The sequence below is a fragment of the Salvelinus alpinus genome, chromosome 29, assembly GCF_045679555.1.
Source record: "Salvelinus alpinus chromosome 29, SLU_Salpinus.1, whole genome shotgun sequence".
Lineage (NCBI taxonomy): Eukaryota > Metazoa > Chordata > Actinopteri > Salmoniformes > Salmonidae > Salvelinus > Salvelinus alpinus.
In genome coordinates this window covers 11,586,616-11,603,024 of record NC_092114.1, presented here as the reverse complement: position 1 = coordinate 11,603,024, position 16,409 = coordinate 11,586,616, and the positions used below count along the sequence as shown (strand labels likewise).

At 44.0% G+C, this 16,409-nt stretch overlaps 1 protein-coding gene across 1 annotated transcript; it reads left to right on the top strand.

The window, feature by feature from the left end:
• Window positions 1-8,491: 8,491 nt before the first annotated feature.
• On the top strand, window positions 8,492-14,906 carry gstr (glutathione S-transferase rho). Its single transcript, XM_071374435.1, has 6 exons — window positions 8,492-8,844; window positions 9,386-9,451; window positions 10,701-10,806; window positions 12,983-13,101; window positions 14,184-14,272; window positions 14,424-14,906. The coding sequence occupies exons 1-6, from the start codon at window positions 8,677-8,679 to the stop codon at window positions 14,554-14,556; spliced, it is 681 nt and encodes a 226-aa protein (XP_071230536.1). The 5' UTR covers window positions 8,492-8,676; the 3' UTR covers window positions 14,557-14,906.
• Window positions 14,907-16,409: the final 1,503 nt, after the last annotated feature.

Genomic DNA, 16,409 nt, shown 5'->3' with positions numbered 1-16,409 from the left:
CGCAGAGCTCATTCCCAATGCCTTTGAAAGCATTCATATTTTTTTGGGTGACTGCACTAACTAACATGCCCTCCCCTCTAGGTTCCATGCGTTCCTGCTGTACCTGGGCCACCCAGCCTACGGTGTGAGGGAGATCAGTGTCCAACGTTTCAGTAAGATCCTCAGTGAGTTTGTTCTTGAGTACCCGGACCACCCGCGACCGCGTCCTGCAACAGAAACAGAAAAAAGCCGACCACCGCGAACGCAACAAGACCCGCGGCAAGATGATCATGGACGTCAACGCACCCGTGAGTACACACACACACACACACACACACACACACACACACACACACACACACACACACACACACACACACACACACACACACACACACACACACACACACACGACTACTTTTACATTTACATTTACATTTAAGTCATTTAGCAGACGCTCTTATCCAGAGCGACTTACAAATTGGTGCATTCACCTTATGATATCCAGTGGAACAACCACTTTACAATAGTGCATCTAACTCTTTTAAGGGGGGGGGGGGGGGGGTGGTTAGAAGGATTACTTTATCCTATCCTAGGTATTCCTTAAAGAGGTGGGGTTTCAGGTGTCTCCGGAAGGTGGTGATTGACTCCGCTGACCTGGCGTCGTGAGGGAGTTTGTTCCACCATTGGGGTGCCAGAGCAGCGAACAGTTTTGACTGGGCTGAGCGGGAACTGTACTTCCTCAGAGGTAGGGAGGCGAGCAGGCCAGAGGTGGATGAACGCAGTGCCCTTGTTTGGGTGTAGGGCCTACTTGTGCACTGTAACCCCCCAGGACTGTCTTGATCTTGTGTTCGCAGGATTTCTGTACACATTTGTTTTAGAGGGGTCCCAGAATCACATGTTAGACTGCTCAAATGTCTTTCGGCCTTATCTAAAAACATCTGTAGATGTCGATTTCACAAGACGCTCATTGACTCTCCCAACAGCCCCTCGGGTGCATTTGGGGGACAACGACTAGTAAGAACAGAGTTTTAATACAATTATAAATCACAAAAGCCATACAATATGCAAGTTGTTAAGCTAAAGCACTAGATGGGAAACAATTGACACACACACATAGATATATATATGTATGTATATATGACATCATAAGTGTTCAAACTTCCCCTCTAATTTTCATCTAAGTATATTTATAGTATAAATGTTTAACTGAGAACAAATGTTGGAGGAAAAGATAGAGGAAGTATGTGTGTGTGTACATGTTGGATGTGTGTGTACATGTTGTATGAGTGTGTGTACATGTTGTATGTGTGTGTACATGTTGTATGTGTGTGTGTGTACATGTTGTATGTGTGTGTGTACATGTTGTATGTGTGTGTACATGTTGTATGTGTGTGTGTACATGTTGTATGTGTGTGTACATGTTGTATGTGTGTGTGTGTGTGTACATGTTGTATGTGTGTGTGTGTACATGTTGTATGTGTGTGTGTACATGTTGTATGTGTGTGTGTACATGTTGTATGTGTGTGTGTGTACATGTTGTATGTGTGTGTGTACATGTTGTATGTGTGTGTGTACATGTTGTATGTGTGTGTGTACATGTTGTATGAGTGTGTGTACATGTTGTATGTGTGTGTGTACATGTTGTATGTGTGTGTGTACATGTTGTATGTGTGTGTGTGTACATGTTGTATGTGTGTGTGTACATGTTGTATGTGTGTGTGTACATGTTGTATGTGTGTGTGTACATGTTGTATGTGTGTGTGTACATGTTGTATGAGTGTGTGTACATGTTGTATGCGTGTGTGTGTACATGTTGTATGTGTGTGTGTACATGTTGTATGAGTGTGTGTACATGTTGTATGCGTGTGTGTACATGTTGTATGTGTGTGTGTGTACATGTTGTATGTGTGTGTGTACATGTTGTATGTGTGTGTGTACATGTTGTATGTGTGTGTGTGTACATGTTGTATGTGTGTGTGTACATGTTGTATGTGTGTGTGTACATGTTGTATGTGTGTGTGTACATGTTGTATGCGTGTGTGTGTACATGTTGTATGTGTGTGTACATGTTGTATGCGTGTGTGTGTACATGTTGTATGTATGTGTGTGTACACGTTGTATGTGTGTGTGTACATGTTGTATGCGTGTGTGTACATGTTGTATGTGTGTGTGTGTACATGTTGTATGTGTGTGTGTACATGTTGTATGTGTGTGTGTACATGTTGTATGTGTGTGTACATGTTGTATGCGTGTGTGTGTACATGTTGTATGTGTGTGTGTACATGTTGTATGTATGTGTGTGTACATGTTGTATGCGTGTGTGTGTACATGTTGTATGTGTGTGTGTACATGTTGTATGCGTGTGTGTGTACATGTTGTATGCGTGTGTGTACATGTTGTATGCGTGTGTGTACATGTTGTATGTGTGTGTGTGTACATGTTGTATGTGTGTGTGTGTACATGTTGTATGTGTGTGTGTGTACATGTTGTATGTGTGTGTGTACATGTTGTATGTGTGTGTGTACATGTTGTATGTGTGTGTGTGTACATGTTGTATGTGTGTGTGTACATGTTGTATGCGTGTGTGTACATGTTGTATGCGTGTGTGTACATGTTGTATGCGTGTGTGTACATGTTGTATGTGTGTGTGTACATGTTGTATGTGTGTGTACATGTTGTATGTGTGTGTGTGTACATGTTGTATGTGTGTGTGTACATGTTGTATGTGTGTGTGTACATGTTGTATGTGTGTGTGTGTACATGTTGTATGCGTGTGTGTACATGTTGTATGTGTGTGTGTACATGTTGTATGTATGTGTGTGTACATGTTGTATGTGTGTGTGTACATGTTGTATGTGTGTGTGTACATGTTGTATGCGTGTGTGTACATGTTGTATGCGTGTGTGTACATGTTGTATGCGTGTGTGTACATGTTGTATGTGTGTGTGTGTACATGTTGTATGTTTGTGTGTACATGTTGTATGTGTGTGTACATGTTGTATGTGTGTGTACATGTTGTATGTGTGTGTGTACATGTTGTATGCGTGTGTGTACATGTTGTATGTGTGTGTGTACATGTTGTATGTGTGTGTGTACATGTTGTATGTGTGTACATGTTGTATGTGTGTGTGTACATGTTGTATGTGTGTGTACATGTTGTATGTGTGTGTACATGTTGTATGTGTGTGTGTGTTTGGGGTTTTAGGCTGGGTTTCTGTACAGCACTTTGAGGTATCGGCTGATGTAAGAAGGGCTATATAAATACATTTTATTTGATTTTAAGCTATTTTGACTCTGTACTGTTTAAGAGGTTTCATACAAAAATAAGTTGTGTGACAATTTATTTATGTGTGGATTCTAAAAGCTTGTGTCTGTCTCTCTGTCTATCTTTCACCCCAGTCTGCAGGGCAGTATGTTAGCAGCAGCAGCAGTGCCCCTGGTGGCGTGGTGGAGAGCTTGCAGCCTCAGGGTTTAGGCCATGCTGAGGATGCTGCAGAGCATCAGTTCACGAAAGCAGTACTGAAGACCAGCCTGCAGGGCGGCGACAGAGAGATATCAGGGGTGCCGGGGCTACGCACAAGTACCAGGTCACGGCCAGGCCGAGGGGGTGAGGGAGATCACACACGGGCAGGTATACATGGTCCGATGAAGCAGATGCTAAGCTACAGGACTGTTTTGCTAACACAGACTGGGAATATGTTCTGTGATTCATCCGATGGCATTGAGGAGTACACCACATCAGTCATTGGCTTCATCAATAAGTGCATTGAGGACGTCGTCCCCACAGTGACCTTACGTACCCCAACCAGAAGCCATGGATTACAGGCAACATCCGCACTGAGCTAAAGGCTAGAGCTGCTGCTTTTAAAGGAGCGGGACTCTAACCCGGAAGCTTATAAGAAATCCCGCTATGCCCTTCGACGAACCATCAAAAAAGCAACCATTCATGAGACTCCGGCTGCCCGACAAACCGCTTTTACGCCAGCCCAGCTCTAACACATTGGGTTAATCTAATCATGGGTTGGGTTTTGGAAAACAGTGTAGTGCTGGGCTGAAACAAAAGCCTTGTCACTCTGTAACTTTCCAGGTTTAAAACCCAGAAATCATGTTTAGTCATGATAAGATAACCAGATTCAAGATAACCAGTGAATACTCAAGATGCCTTTCTCTCTCTGTGTGTGTGTGTGTGTGTGTGTGTGTGTGTGTGTGTGTGTGTGTGTGTGTGTGTGTGTGTGTGTGTGTGTGTGTGTGTGTGTGTGTGTGTGTGTGTGTGTGTGTGTGTGTGTGTGTGTGTGTGTGTGTGTGTAGTGAGGCGGACTCTAAAGAGCGGTCTGACTCCTGAGGAAGCCCTACTCCTTGGATTTGCCGACGCCCCCGGGGTGCCAATGTGACATCATCGCCCCCATGGAGCGCCATGGAAACGCACCCTGGAACGCCTTCGTGGCGCCATGTCGCGCTTCTGCCTTCACCTCGCCCCGTCCCCCAGAACCCCCCAGTCAATCGGTAGCCTTGTTAGTAGCTTCTGTTGTACCGGAGGCGAATCACGCGCTAGCTTCATGCGTCTGTGGTTGATAATGGCGTCTATGTTGAAGCCCCTCAAGGAATGAAGGAGAAAAAATTGAGACAAGGGAGAGTGAAATGTATTTTGTGGGAAAAGAGGAAGGTGGTTTTAATGAGAATGAATTACGAACGAATCTCAAAATGTGACTTCTTCAATATGCCTCATGGCTTGATTGGAGACAGATTCATCACTTTGATAGGATGATAACATTTACATTTACATTTAAGTCATTTAGCAGACGCTCTTATCCAGAGCGACTTACAAATTGGTGCATTCACCTTATGATATCCAGTGGAACAACCACTTTACAATAGTGCATCTAACTCTTTTAAGGGGGGGGGGGGGGGGTTAGAAGGATTACTTTATCCTATCCTAGGTATTCCTTAAAGAGGTGGGGTTTCAGGTGTCTCCGGAAGGTGGTGATTGACTCCGCTGGCCTGGCGTCGTGAGGGAGTTTGTTCCACCATTGGGGTGCCAGAGCAGCGAACAGTTTTGACTGGGCTGAGCGGGAACTGTACTTCCTCAGAGGTAGGGAGGCGAGCAGGCCAGAGGTGGATGAACGCAGTGCCCTTGTTTGGGTGTAGGGCCTGATCAGAGCCTGAAGGTACGGAGGTGCCGTTCCCCTCACAGCTCCGTACCCAGGATGTAAGAATTTATATTTTGTAGTTTATTTAACTGTTACAGCCTATAGATATGAAACAAACAAAGGGAGAATAGTTGTTGCTTTCTGCATTTCTACCTACCTACAGTAGGCCTATAACGTGATGTGTTTCTACCTACCTACAGTAGGCCTATAACTTGCTGCGTTTCTACCTAACTACGGTAGGCCTATAACTTGCTGTATTTCTACCTACAACTTTCTGCATTTCTACCTCACTACAGTAGGCCTATAACTTGCTGCATTTCTACCTCACTACAGTAGGCCTATAACTTTTTATTCAAGCTTCAGTGTTTAAAGACAGAATCAAGTTTCACTCATTTCCTCTCACAGTAAAGAATGGGGTCATGACCTTTGACAACAGCATTGGAGCAGGAAGTCTAAAGACTGACCATCACGATTCAATAATTACATACACTGCTTTTGTAGTCTAATGGACAACAACTGTCACAATAAGCTTCTCAATCATTTATCCCAGGTAACACATTTACAGCAACAACCTGGGGAATAGTTACAAGGAAGAGGAATGAGCCAATTGGAAGCTGGGGAGGATTGGGTGGCCATGATGTTATGAGGAATTTATCCAGGACACCGGGGGTTAACACCCCTACTCTTATTATAAGTGCCATGGGATCTTTAGTGACCACAGAGAGTCAGGACAACCGTATAACATCCCAACCTGAAAGACGGCACCCTACACAGGGCAATGTCCCCAATCACTGCCCTGGGATAAAACATAATATGATCAGAGGAAAGTGCCTCCTACTGGCCCTTCAACACCACTTCCAGCAGCATCTGGTCTCCCATCCAGGTACCGATTAGGACCAACACGGCAGTGGGATGCAGGGTGGTATGCTGCTGGCTTAGAGTATTTTCTTCTCATAGTTTTTAGTGAGAAACTGGTGATCTACATGTGTCATGCATCAGATCAGAATATCTCATTCATTAGATGTGTTTATTTTGTTTTGTTTTTACAGATATCCTATAGTACCTTTTTTTTCTGACATATTTCTCATCAACTTTCTCTCCCTCTCTGTTCATACCTTTTGCTCCAGAGTTTTTACCGGTTACATTGACAGAGGAAAAAACCAGACTGGCCATATTATAGTACAGACAGTACTAGCCTCCACCTAGACCACGCCCATCTGAACTATGTCACTTATGTGTTATATTGTTTCTTAATGGGTTAGAGTTGGAAATAAATCTCATGAGGGTTTTCATTGATGTTGTATTACGTTTTTTTCTTCTTCGTTTTAACAAATTTGTTTTTACTTAACTGGGTTATTGTTTAATTTATACCCCCCCCCCCCCCCCTTTACCACGTGGAAAAAGTACCCAATTATCATACTTTGAGTAAAAGTAAAGATACCTTAATTAATACAAAATGTCTCAAGTAAAAGTCACCCAGTAAAATACTACTTGAGTAAAAGTCTACAAGTATTTGGGTTTTAAATATACTTAAGTATCAAAAGTAAAAGTATAAATCATTTCAAATTCCTTATATTAAGCAACCCAGACGGCACCATTTTTAAAATGTATTTACGGATAACCAGGGTCACACTCCAACACTCAAGACATAAATTACAAACAAAGCATTTGTGTCGAGTGAATCTGACAGATCAGAGGCAGTAGGGATGACCAGGGATGTTCTCTTGATAAGTGTGTGAATTGGACCATTCCTGCCCTGCTAAGCATTCAAAATGTAACGAGTACTTTTGGGAGAAAACGAAGGGCCAGATGTAAGAAGGGACAGATGTATACAGAATGGTGTCGTCTGCGTAGAGGTGGATCAGAGAATCACCAGCAGCGAGAGCGACATCATTGATTTATACAGAGAAAAGAGTCGGCCCCAGAATTGAACCCTGTGGCACCCCCATAGAGACTGCCAGAGGTCCGGACAACAGGCCCTCCGATTTGACACACTGAACTCTGTCTGAGAAGTAGTTGGTGAACCAGGCGAGGCAGTCATTTGAGAAACCAAGGCTGTTGAGTCTGCCGATAAGAATGTGGTGATTGACAGTGTCGAAAGCCTTGGCCAGGTCGATGAATACAGCTGCACAGTATTGTCTCTTATCGATGGAGGTTATGATATCGTTTAGGACCTTGAGAGTGGCTGAGGTGCACCCATGACCAGCTCGGAATCCAGATTGCATAGCGGAGAAGGTACAGTGGGATTTGAAATGGTAGGTGATCTGTTTGTTAACTTGGCTTTCGAAGTATTTAGAAAGGCAGGGCAGGATGGATATAGGTCTGTAACAGTTTGGGTCTAGAGTGTCTCCCTCTCAGGGGGATGACCGCGGCAGCTTTCCAATCTTTGGGGATCTCAGACGATACGAAAGAGAGGTTGAACAGGCTAGTAACAGGGGTTGCAACAATTTTGGCTGATAATTTTAGAAAGAAAGGGTCCAGATTGTCTAGCCCGGCTGATTTGTAGGGGTCCAGATTTTGCAGCTCTTTCAGAACATCAGCTATCTGGATTTGGGTGAAGGAGAAATGGGGGAGGCTTGGGCGAGTTGCTGTGGGGGGTGCAGGGCTGTTGACCAGGGTAGGGGTGGCCAGGTGGAAAGCATAGCCAGCCGTAGAAAAATGCTTATTGAAATTCTCAATTATCGTAGATTTATCGGTGGTGACAGAGTTTCCTAGCCTCAGTGCAGTGGGCAGCTGGGAAGAGGTGCTCTTATTCTCCATGGACTTTACAGTGTCCCAAAACTTTTTGGACTTTGTGCTGAAGGATGCACATTTCTATTTGAAAAAGCTAGCCTTTGCTTTCCTAACTGCCTGTGTATATCGATTCTAATGCGTACTATTTCCTTTTTTTCCTATTTCGCTGTTTCTTACTTTTTAACTCTGCGTTGTTTGGAAACAGCTCGTACTGTAACTAAGCGTTTCACGGTAAAGTCAACACGTGTTGTATTCGGAGCATGTGACAAATACAATGTGATATGACTTCCTTTGTGCTGTAGCCTACATGACTATGCGTAATTCATTTGTTAATATAAGACCAGTAAAACCGGACTGTCATGACTTGCACATTGAAGGTGACCGATAGGTTTTGTTAAGCTGATAGATACACAAGTGATATTCGATGCGCCATTGTTGTATTGCCTATTTCATTCTAAGGACGAAATCAGCATTTTTTGGGGGGGGTTGCAAGAAGAGGTTGAGTTAGGGTTGTTGCTGGTTAATAAACAGAGGGGATAAATAAATATCTAAAGCAAATTTGGCTACGAACCTATTTGTCCTGCAGATGGCGCCGTGGATAAAAGGAAAAATAGATAACAATACTAAATGACTTCCTTGTGTTGATTCTGCACACGTTACAAAAGTAGGCGTGTTCATATTGAGCCAATCCAGTTGATACTAACAAATCGTTATATAAGTGCAGAACAACGGTAATTCACTAACCGTTTTCTTTAGCAACTCATACAAGCCGACTTTTACGTCTTGCACCTTTTTTGCGGTCGAGTCTACAATTATGGCCAAGGACATGACACTTCTCTGGGGCTCCGGCTCTCCTCCGTGCTGGCGGGTCATGATCGCTCTGGAGGAAAAGCAACTGCAGGGATACGATCAGAAACTTCTGTCCTTCGAGAAAGCAGAGCACAAGTCTAAAGAAGTTCTGGACATCAATCCCAGAGGACAGGTAGTGTTTGGCTTTTATTATTTATTCTTAGACAATGAACGGTACGTTTTTTTAAAGAGTAGCCTACAACCGCACACACGTATTGTTTTGCCACTTGGCAAGTCCCTACACAAATCATACATTGATTTGTGTTGTGGTTTGCGGTGTTCGCTGTGCTGCAGTTGCCCATTTCTTCTGCAGTCGCTATAATGTGGCAGAGTTTTGTGTTGTATGTGTAACGGATGTGAAATGGCTAGCTAGTTAGCGGTGGTGCGAGCTAGCAGCCTTTCAGTCGGTTCTCTGACACCTAGAAGTAGTGGTTCCCCTTGGCTTTTGTGGAGCGATGGGTAACGATGCTTCGTGGGAGACTGTTGTTGATGTGTGCAGAGGGTCCCTGGTTCGCGCCCGGGTCGGGGCGAGGGTACGGGCGTAAAGTTACACTGTTACATATGCGTACAACCGTTGTCTAGACTTTTGGAGTACACACACACCTATTGCATAACTATTATGTGAGAAGTGCATTGTCATGCTTACCTCAGCGTTTTGTTCTCTCCCCTCCCAGCTCCCTGCGTTCAAACACGGAGACAACATACTCAACGAGTCCTATGCAGCATGCATGTACCTGGAGGTAAGATCTGGGTCTGACTTTTAGCTCTGGTCCTGGTCGTTAATAACTAGTTTTACTAATAGTAGAGGAACTCCCAGGACCAGAGCGAGGTCTAACTAGCCTAATTTTAAGCTAGGTATAATTCTCATTATTTCAACAAAGCTGTGTCATATTTTCATTTTACAATCCAACTTTTTATTATATTTATTTAAAGGGACACTTCAAAATGTTTCAACTTCATATGAATCTCCAACATGTGAGAATGGAGCGTTTCTATGATTTGTAGTTATAAATATAAATACAAATCTGGAGGAAGATTGCTGTGCATTGTGTGATTTTTAATAAATTATGAGTAGGCATTGTCTACTAATTGGTCAATGATGTCATTGGAAACACATTCCTCTATTTTTTTTCTTTCTGTAACATCGAAACATGCCATTTTTACATGTTGGGGTGGTGCTGATGAATATGAAGTAGAAATGTCCCTTTCAGCAGGCTACTGTTAGGGATACCCCCCCCCCCCCCAACCCTTTGACTACAATAATGAACAACACCTACTGACATTTGATGGCACCGTGACATTTGAGTCCTAGCATTGTATACACTTACAAGACATTGACATCAGTAATACACATCTTTTTTAACCAAAGGTCCATAGCTAGCGACTTCTAGATAGAGGTACTTTTTTAAACTTAGACCTGAGTAAAGCCATAAGCGGAGAGCCCTTAGCCTTGGTATATTGGCCATGTACCACAAACCTCAGAGGCGCCTTATTGTTGTTATAAACTGGTTGCCAACGTAACCGGAGCAGTACATGTTTTGTCGTGGTATATACGGTCTGATATACCACGGCTTTCAGCGTTCTGGGCTCGACCCACCCAGTTTATACGTGTGTGTTACTAGGTTTTGGCCTTTCTAGGGAGTTTTTCCTAGCCACCGTGCTTCTACACCTGCATTGCTTGCTGTTTGGGGTTTTAGGCTGGGTTTCTGTACAGCACTTCGAGATATTAGCTGATGTACGAAGGGCTATATAAACTTGATTTGATGTTACTATTCACTGTTTTGATTTTATTTTTTTTGTAGGAATTCAATGAGCTCACGAAAGTGATACTTTAATATAAAGTACGTTCAATATATCAGCTCATCAAATGTAGTGTACTGCTCAGCTGGTATTGGCCCACTAGGTGTCGCTAATGTACTGCGCAGTAAGAGTTGACTGTTATTCTGAGTTGACCCCAGTTCAATGTTCTCTCTTTCTCTCCCCTGACAGAGCCGATTCAGGTCCCAGGGACCCCAGTTGATTCCTGAGGGCCAAGTAGAGCAGGCCCTGATGTACCAGCGCATGTTTGAGATCCTCAACCTCAGTGACAAACTCAGTAAGACACACACACACACACACACACAACTGTTCCTTGTGACAACAGGGTAATGATGCCCTCTGGGCGACAATGGTGCTGCTTGGCTGTTATTCAGATGCTCGGCACCCCAGAGTAAAGCTCTCGTTTTAAAAGCTGATGTCTTAACAAGCATTGTTGCACGGAGCCATTTTCCCAACAGGCCCTGTGTTACTGACTGATGCCGTGGCCTGTGTCTCAAATGGCACCCTGTGCACTTCTTTTAAAAGAGCTCTGGTCTAAAGTAGTGCACTATATAGGGCTCTGGTCTAAAGTAGTACACTATATAGGGCTCTGGTCTAAAGTAGTACACTATATAGGGCTCTGGTCTAAAGTAGTGTACTATATAGGGAATAGGGCTCTGGTCTAAAGTAGTGTACTATATAGGGCTCTGGTCTAAAGTAGTGCACTATATAGGGCTCTGGTCTAAAGTAGTGCACTATATAGGGCTCTGGTCTAAAGTAGTGCACTATATAGGGCTCTGGTCTAAAGTAGTGCACTATATAGGGCTCTGGTCTATAGTAGTGCACTATATAGGGAATAGAGCTCTGGTCTAAAGTAGTGCACTATATAGAGAATAGGGCTCTGGTCTAAAGTAGTGTACTATATAGGGAATAGGGCTCTGGTCTAAAGTAGTGTACTATATAGGGAATAGGGTGCCATTTGGGGACGCAACAATTCTTTAAACATTTCTTAAAGTGACACAGTCAGCAATAGTTAAAATAAATAAACCTCCGCTGTGTGTTACAACGGGGTAGTGAGTGCTCAAACCTAGCTGATCTGTCCAATCGCATGCTGGCTGATTTCCTATGTAGTGCGTTAGTTTAGACCAGGGCCCAGAGGGAGGGGGATTACAGGCCTTGATTACATGCTTTAGCGTGGAGGGTTGGCCTAGACAACGTTTTGAAGGACGTGCGAAGTGGACACCGATGTCTTTTCATCTGTGATTCACTTATAATATTCTCTCATACAGGTCTCCCACGTGCCCCCCCCCCCCCCCCCAGCCATCCAACACGTACCATGTGTTGTCTTAATCAACCTCCTGCCATCCAACACGTACCATGTGTTGTCTTAATCAACCTCCTGCCATCCAACACGTACCATGTGTTGTCTTCCCTGTCGTTCTCAACTAACATCAAGGCGGTGACCCGTTCCTGTAGGTTCATGCTCTACAACATTCGCAGAGTACGACCCTGCCTCACGCAGGAAGCGGCGCAGGTCCTAATCCAGGCACTTGTCATCTCCCGTCTGGATTACTGCAACTCGCTGTTGGCTGGGCTCCCTGCCTGTGCCATTAAACCCCTACAACTCATCCAGAACGCCGCAGCCCGTCTGGTGTTCAACTTTCCCAAGTTCTCTCACGTCACCCCGCTCCTCCGCTCTCTCCACTGGCTTCCAGTTGAAGCTCGCATCCGCTACAAAACCATGGTGCTTGCCTACGGAGCTGTGAGGGGAACGGCACCTCCGTACCTTCAGGCTCTGATCAGGCCCTACACCCAAACAAGGGCACTGCGTTCATCCACCTCTGGCCTGCTCGCCTCCCTACCTCTGAGGAAGTACAGTTCCCGCTCAGCCCAGTCAAAACTGTTCGCTGCTCTGGCACCCCAATGGTGGAACAAACTCCCTCACGACGCCAGGTCAGCGGAGTCAATCACCACCTTCCGGAGACACCTGAAACCTCACCTCTTTAAGGAATACCTAGGATAGGATAAAGTAATCCTTCTAACCCCCCCCCCCTTAAAAGAGTTAGATGCACTATTGTAAAGTGGTTGTTCCACTGGATATCATAAGGTGAATGCACCAATTTGTAAGTCGCTCTGGATAAGAGCGTCTGCTAAATGACTTAAATGTAAATGTAAAATGTCTTAATCAACCTCCTGCCATCCAACACGTACCATGTGTTGTCTTAATCAACCTCCTGCCCCCCCCCCCCCCAGCCATCCAACACGTACCATGTGTTGTCTTAATCAACCTCCTGCCCCCCCCCCCCCCAGCCATCCAACACGTACCATGTGTTGTCTTAATCAACCTCCTGCCATCCAACACGTACCATGTGTTGTCTTAATCAACCTCCTGCCCCCCCCACGTGTCTCTTCATTCTATCGAGGGGCCATATGATGATGCCTATTACCACTTTGTTTTGCTGTTTGTCTCCCAGGTAACGTCATCTACTACAACTACCGTGTCCCCGAGGGGGAGAGACATGACTCGGCTATCAAGAGGAACAAGGAGAACTTGGCCACTGAAATCAAGCTGTGGGAGGGATACTTTCAGAAGGTGTGTATATATACACACACACACACACACACACACACTAGCAAACATTTTACAAATGCCTGCATGCGCACACACACCCTCACCAATTATTGGTAGACTTAAGCCTTAATGCTAAAATCTTATATTTTTTCCCAAGTCCATTTCGGAAAACTGACTGTCCAAACAGCAATCTTCACGAGACATAAATCGGATTTGTGTTCGTGTTCAGACAATTTTGCTGACACGGCTACGCTAGTAGTCATGGTAACAACGGGTGTGTATGAGCGGTGGCGTAGGCTGCTTGTGTTTCCTATCACTCAGAAGTTACGTAACAAGCTTAAGGTGACAACAATGCCTGTCGTTGACATTTCCCCAGTTGTTTTGAATGTTCAGAATCATGGCGTAAGAACACTTAAAGCTTTCAAAGGATCCGACTTTCAAAATGAGTCCTTTTACATTTACATTTAAGTCATTTAGCAGACGCTCTTATCCAGAACGACTTACAAATTGGAAAGTTCATACATATTCATCCTGGTCCCCCCGTGGGGAATGAACCCACAACCCTGACGTTGCAAGCGCCATGCTCTACCAACTGAGCTACACGGGACCAGAGGGCTAGCTGCGGCGGTCGGGCTAGCTGCGGCGGTCGGGCTAGCTGCGGCGGTCGGGCTAGCTGCGGCGGTCGGGCTAGCTGCGGCGGTCGGGCTAGCTGCGGCGGTCGGGCTAGCTGCGGCGGTCGGGCTAGCTGCGGCGGTCGGGCTAGCTAGGTAGCAGTTTGGCATTTCTAGCACATACACTTATTTGTTTTGTAAACAATTTAACAAGCTACTTAGCAACCACATGTTCTTGTCAACTGAGTAGCTAGCTAGAGAGCAAAAACATTTGCCCAGTAACAGTATTTGCCCCCAAGTGGCTTTTAAATTCCGAGTCCCATGTGACCAGGAATCAGATTTGTGTCTTGCAATATCTGCTTTGCTGTGTGTTTTGGCTGTTCAGACTGCAGGGAAAACAACACATTTTTTGAATCGGATATGTAAAAATAGGATTTGAGTCACATCAAACTGCCAGTGTGAACAAGGCTTAATACATTTGCTTGTTTCCAGATGGCGGTGGGTTCTTACCTGGCAGGAAAAGCCTTCTCATTGGCTGACGTTATTGTCTTCCCTGTGATTGCCTACGCCTTCCGCTTTGGGTAAGCGTTTCACCCGTGTAGTATCAGTGGGATCACAGAAGGGATGTGTGGACATATGGATCAATGAATGAGTATCTTCCTCCCACTTGCAAAGATGGATGGGTGAATGATTTTATTTTATTTTTGCGATTTGTGTATCCTCTCCCTCCAGGCTGTCTACGGAGCGTTACCCCAAACTGGGAGCATACTACAATATGATGAAGGACAGACCCAGTGTTAAAGCTACCTGGCCCCCACACTGGCTGGAAAACCCTCAGGGAGGGGACGCTCTCAAGGAGGTCTGAGACACAGGAACACACAACACATCTTAAGGATGTTTAATAGGCACTTCCTCTATCACTGTTGTAACCGCGGGAAACACATGTTGCTTTTAAATGCAGGTTTCCTCAGATGAGAATCAGTCAAGTAGTTTTGCACCAAGTGAACACCATTATTTTTTTTGCCTTGCCTTTCTGGGGGTTTTGTAACAAATGTTTTTTTTATTTTTATATATACACGTTTAACTGAAACATTAATCACAAAGTGTGTTTTTACGAACATGACTTTATAATAACAGTATGTCCTCCATATAATTTCTGTATTTTGTGTACAGACCCACATACCTGGTGTAGAATTAATAAAAAATCATACCAAACACTGCTACTAAATGTTGTATATATATTCAAGGTAAAATCAAATGTAGTCTACATGAGTATACACATTGAGATGTTGGTAAAACGAACAGGGTTTCCATGCCGATAAGCTGCGAGGTCATGGTTGTTGCCCCTTTCCAGTGATCAGTGGTAATACTACTGAAGCTCCATCCACTCAGGCTTTTAACAATGTTTAATCGGTCGTCTTACTCTATATTTTTATTTTATTTCACCTTTATTTAACCAGGTAAGCTAGTTGAGAACAAGTTCTCATTTACAACTGTGACCTGGCCCAGATAAAGCAACGCAGTGTTACACGAACAATCGTTACACGTGGGATAAACAAACATACAGTCCATATAAGAAAATTAAAAGTCTATATACACTGTGTGCAAATGAGGTAAGTTAAGGCAATAAATAATTACACTTTAGCAATTAATCACTGCAATGATAGATGTGCAGAAGATGAATGTGGAGATACTGGGGTGCAAAGGAGCAAAAATACATAACAGGATGAGGTAGTTGCCTGGGCTATGTGCAGTAAGCTGCTCTGACAGCTGGTGCTTAACGTTAGTGAGGGAGATATGAGTCTCCAGCTAATGAAGGGGATGAGGGAAGGAATCTGACTTGTTCCTTAAGGGTTTGTAAGGTCTACGTTTGTTGTATTTGACGCATGTGGCATACAGTTTGATTTAGGGGAAAGGTTAGCTAAATTGCTAAGTGGTTGCAAAGTAATTTAAAAAGTTAGTTGAGCAGTTTGCCAATTACCCTGCAATGTTGACTCTGGTATATTGTGCTGTAGAGAGACCTGTTCTACCTGAGTCAGCTGAAGTGGGGTGGCAAATACTAAGTAGGGTCTCCACTAACAAAATGTGTGTAAATCTGGAGGGGGACAGCCTTCTGCTGGCTTTTCATTCCACTCTATAGTGCCCGATGCACTACACTGTATAGTACCAGGTCATTTAAAGCTGTGCTGTTGGAGGTGTATGACAAAGTCCCCCATCGCAAAACTACACATATTTGGAATTGAAAAGCATAAGCTAATGTCTGCTAGCATCGCTTGCTAAACCCCAGTTAACAGGGTTTATATCAGTGTGTTAAAGCACACGCAGTCTCAACTCCATTCGATTGCATCCAAAATAGATACTCCTCTTCTAGATTGATAGATATATATATATATATATAGCCCTATATATAGATTTCATAGACTAACTCTTTCAGGGTATAGATTCAATGCAGTATTAGCCTTATATTTATCTAATTAAGGATTTATGCATAATAAGCTTCTAACTTATAGCCACTGTCTCTCTGGCCTCTCTCCTTAAACAACACATCTTAGCTCTTGGGGTCCCATGCAGGAAAAGCTAGACTAGAATAGCTTGTTGATATTTTTTTTTTTTTTTGAATTTTTTAATAACAATAGACCTTTCGAAGAGGAACGCAAGCCTTTTTTTTGCTGAATGTTGGGTATTTCGAAAGGAGATCGAACGCGCTATGGTGGTAGA

What these genes read in the sequence shown, in the direction of transcription:
- gstr (XM_071374435.1), top strand. Translation starts at nt 8,677, where the DNA reads ATGGCCAAGGACATGACACTTCTCTGGGGCTCCGGCTCTCCTCCGTGC. An exon ending in CAACCTCAGTGACAAACTCA is followed by an intron (nt 10,807 to 12,982) that starts GTAAGACACACA and finishes TTTGTCTCCCAG; the next exon opens with GTAACGTCATCTACTACAAC. An exon ending in GCCTACGCCTTCCGCTTTGG is followed by an intron (nt 14,273 to 14,423) that starts GTAAGCGTTTCA and finishes CTCTCCCTCCAG; the next exon opens with GCTGTCTACGGAGCGTTACC.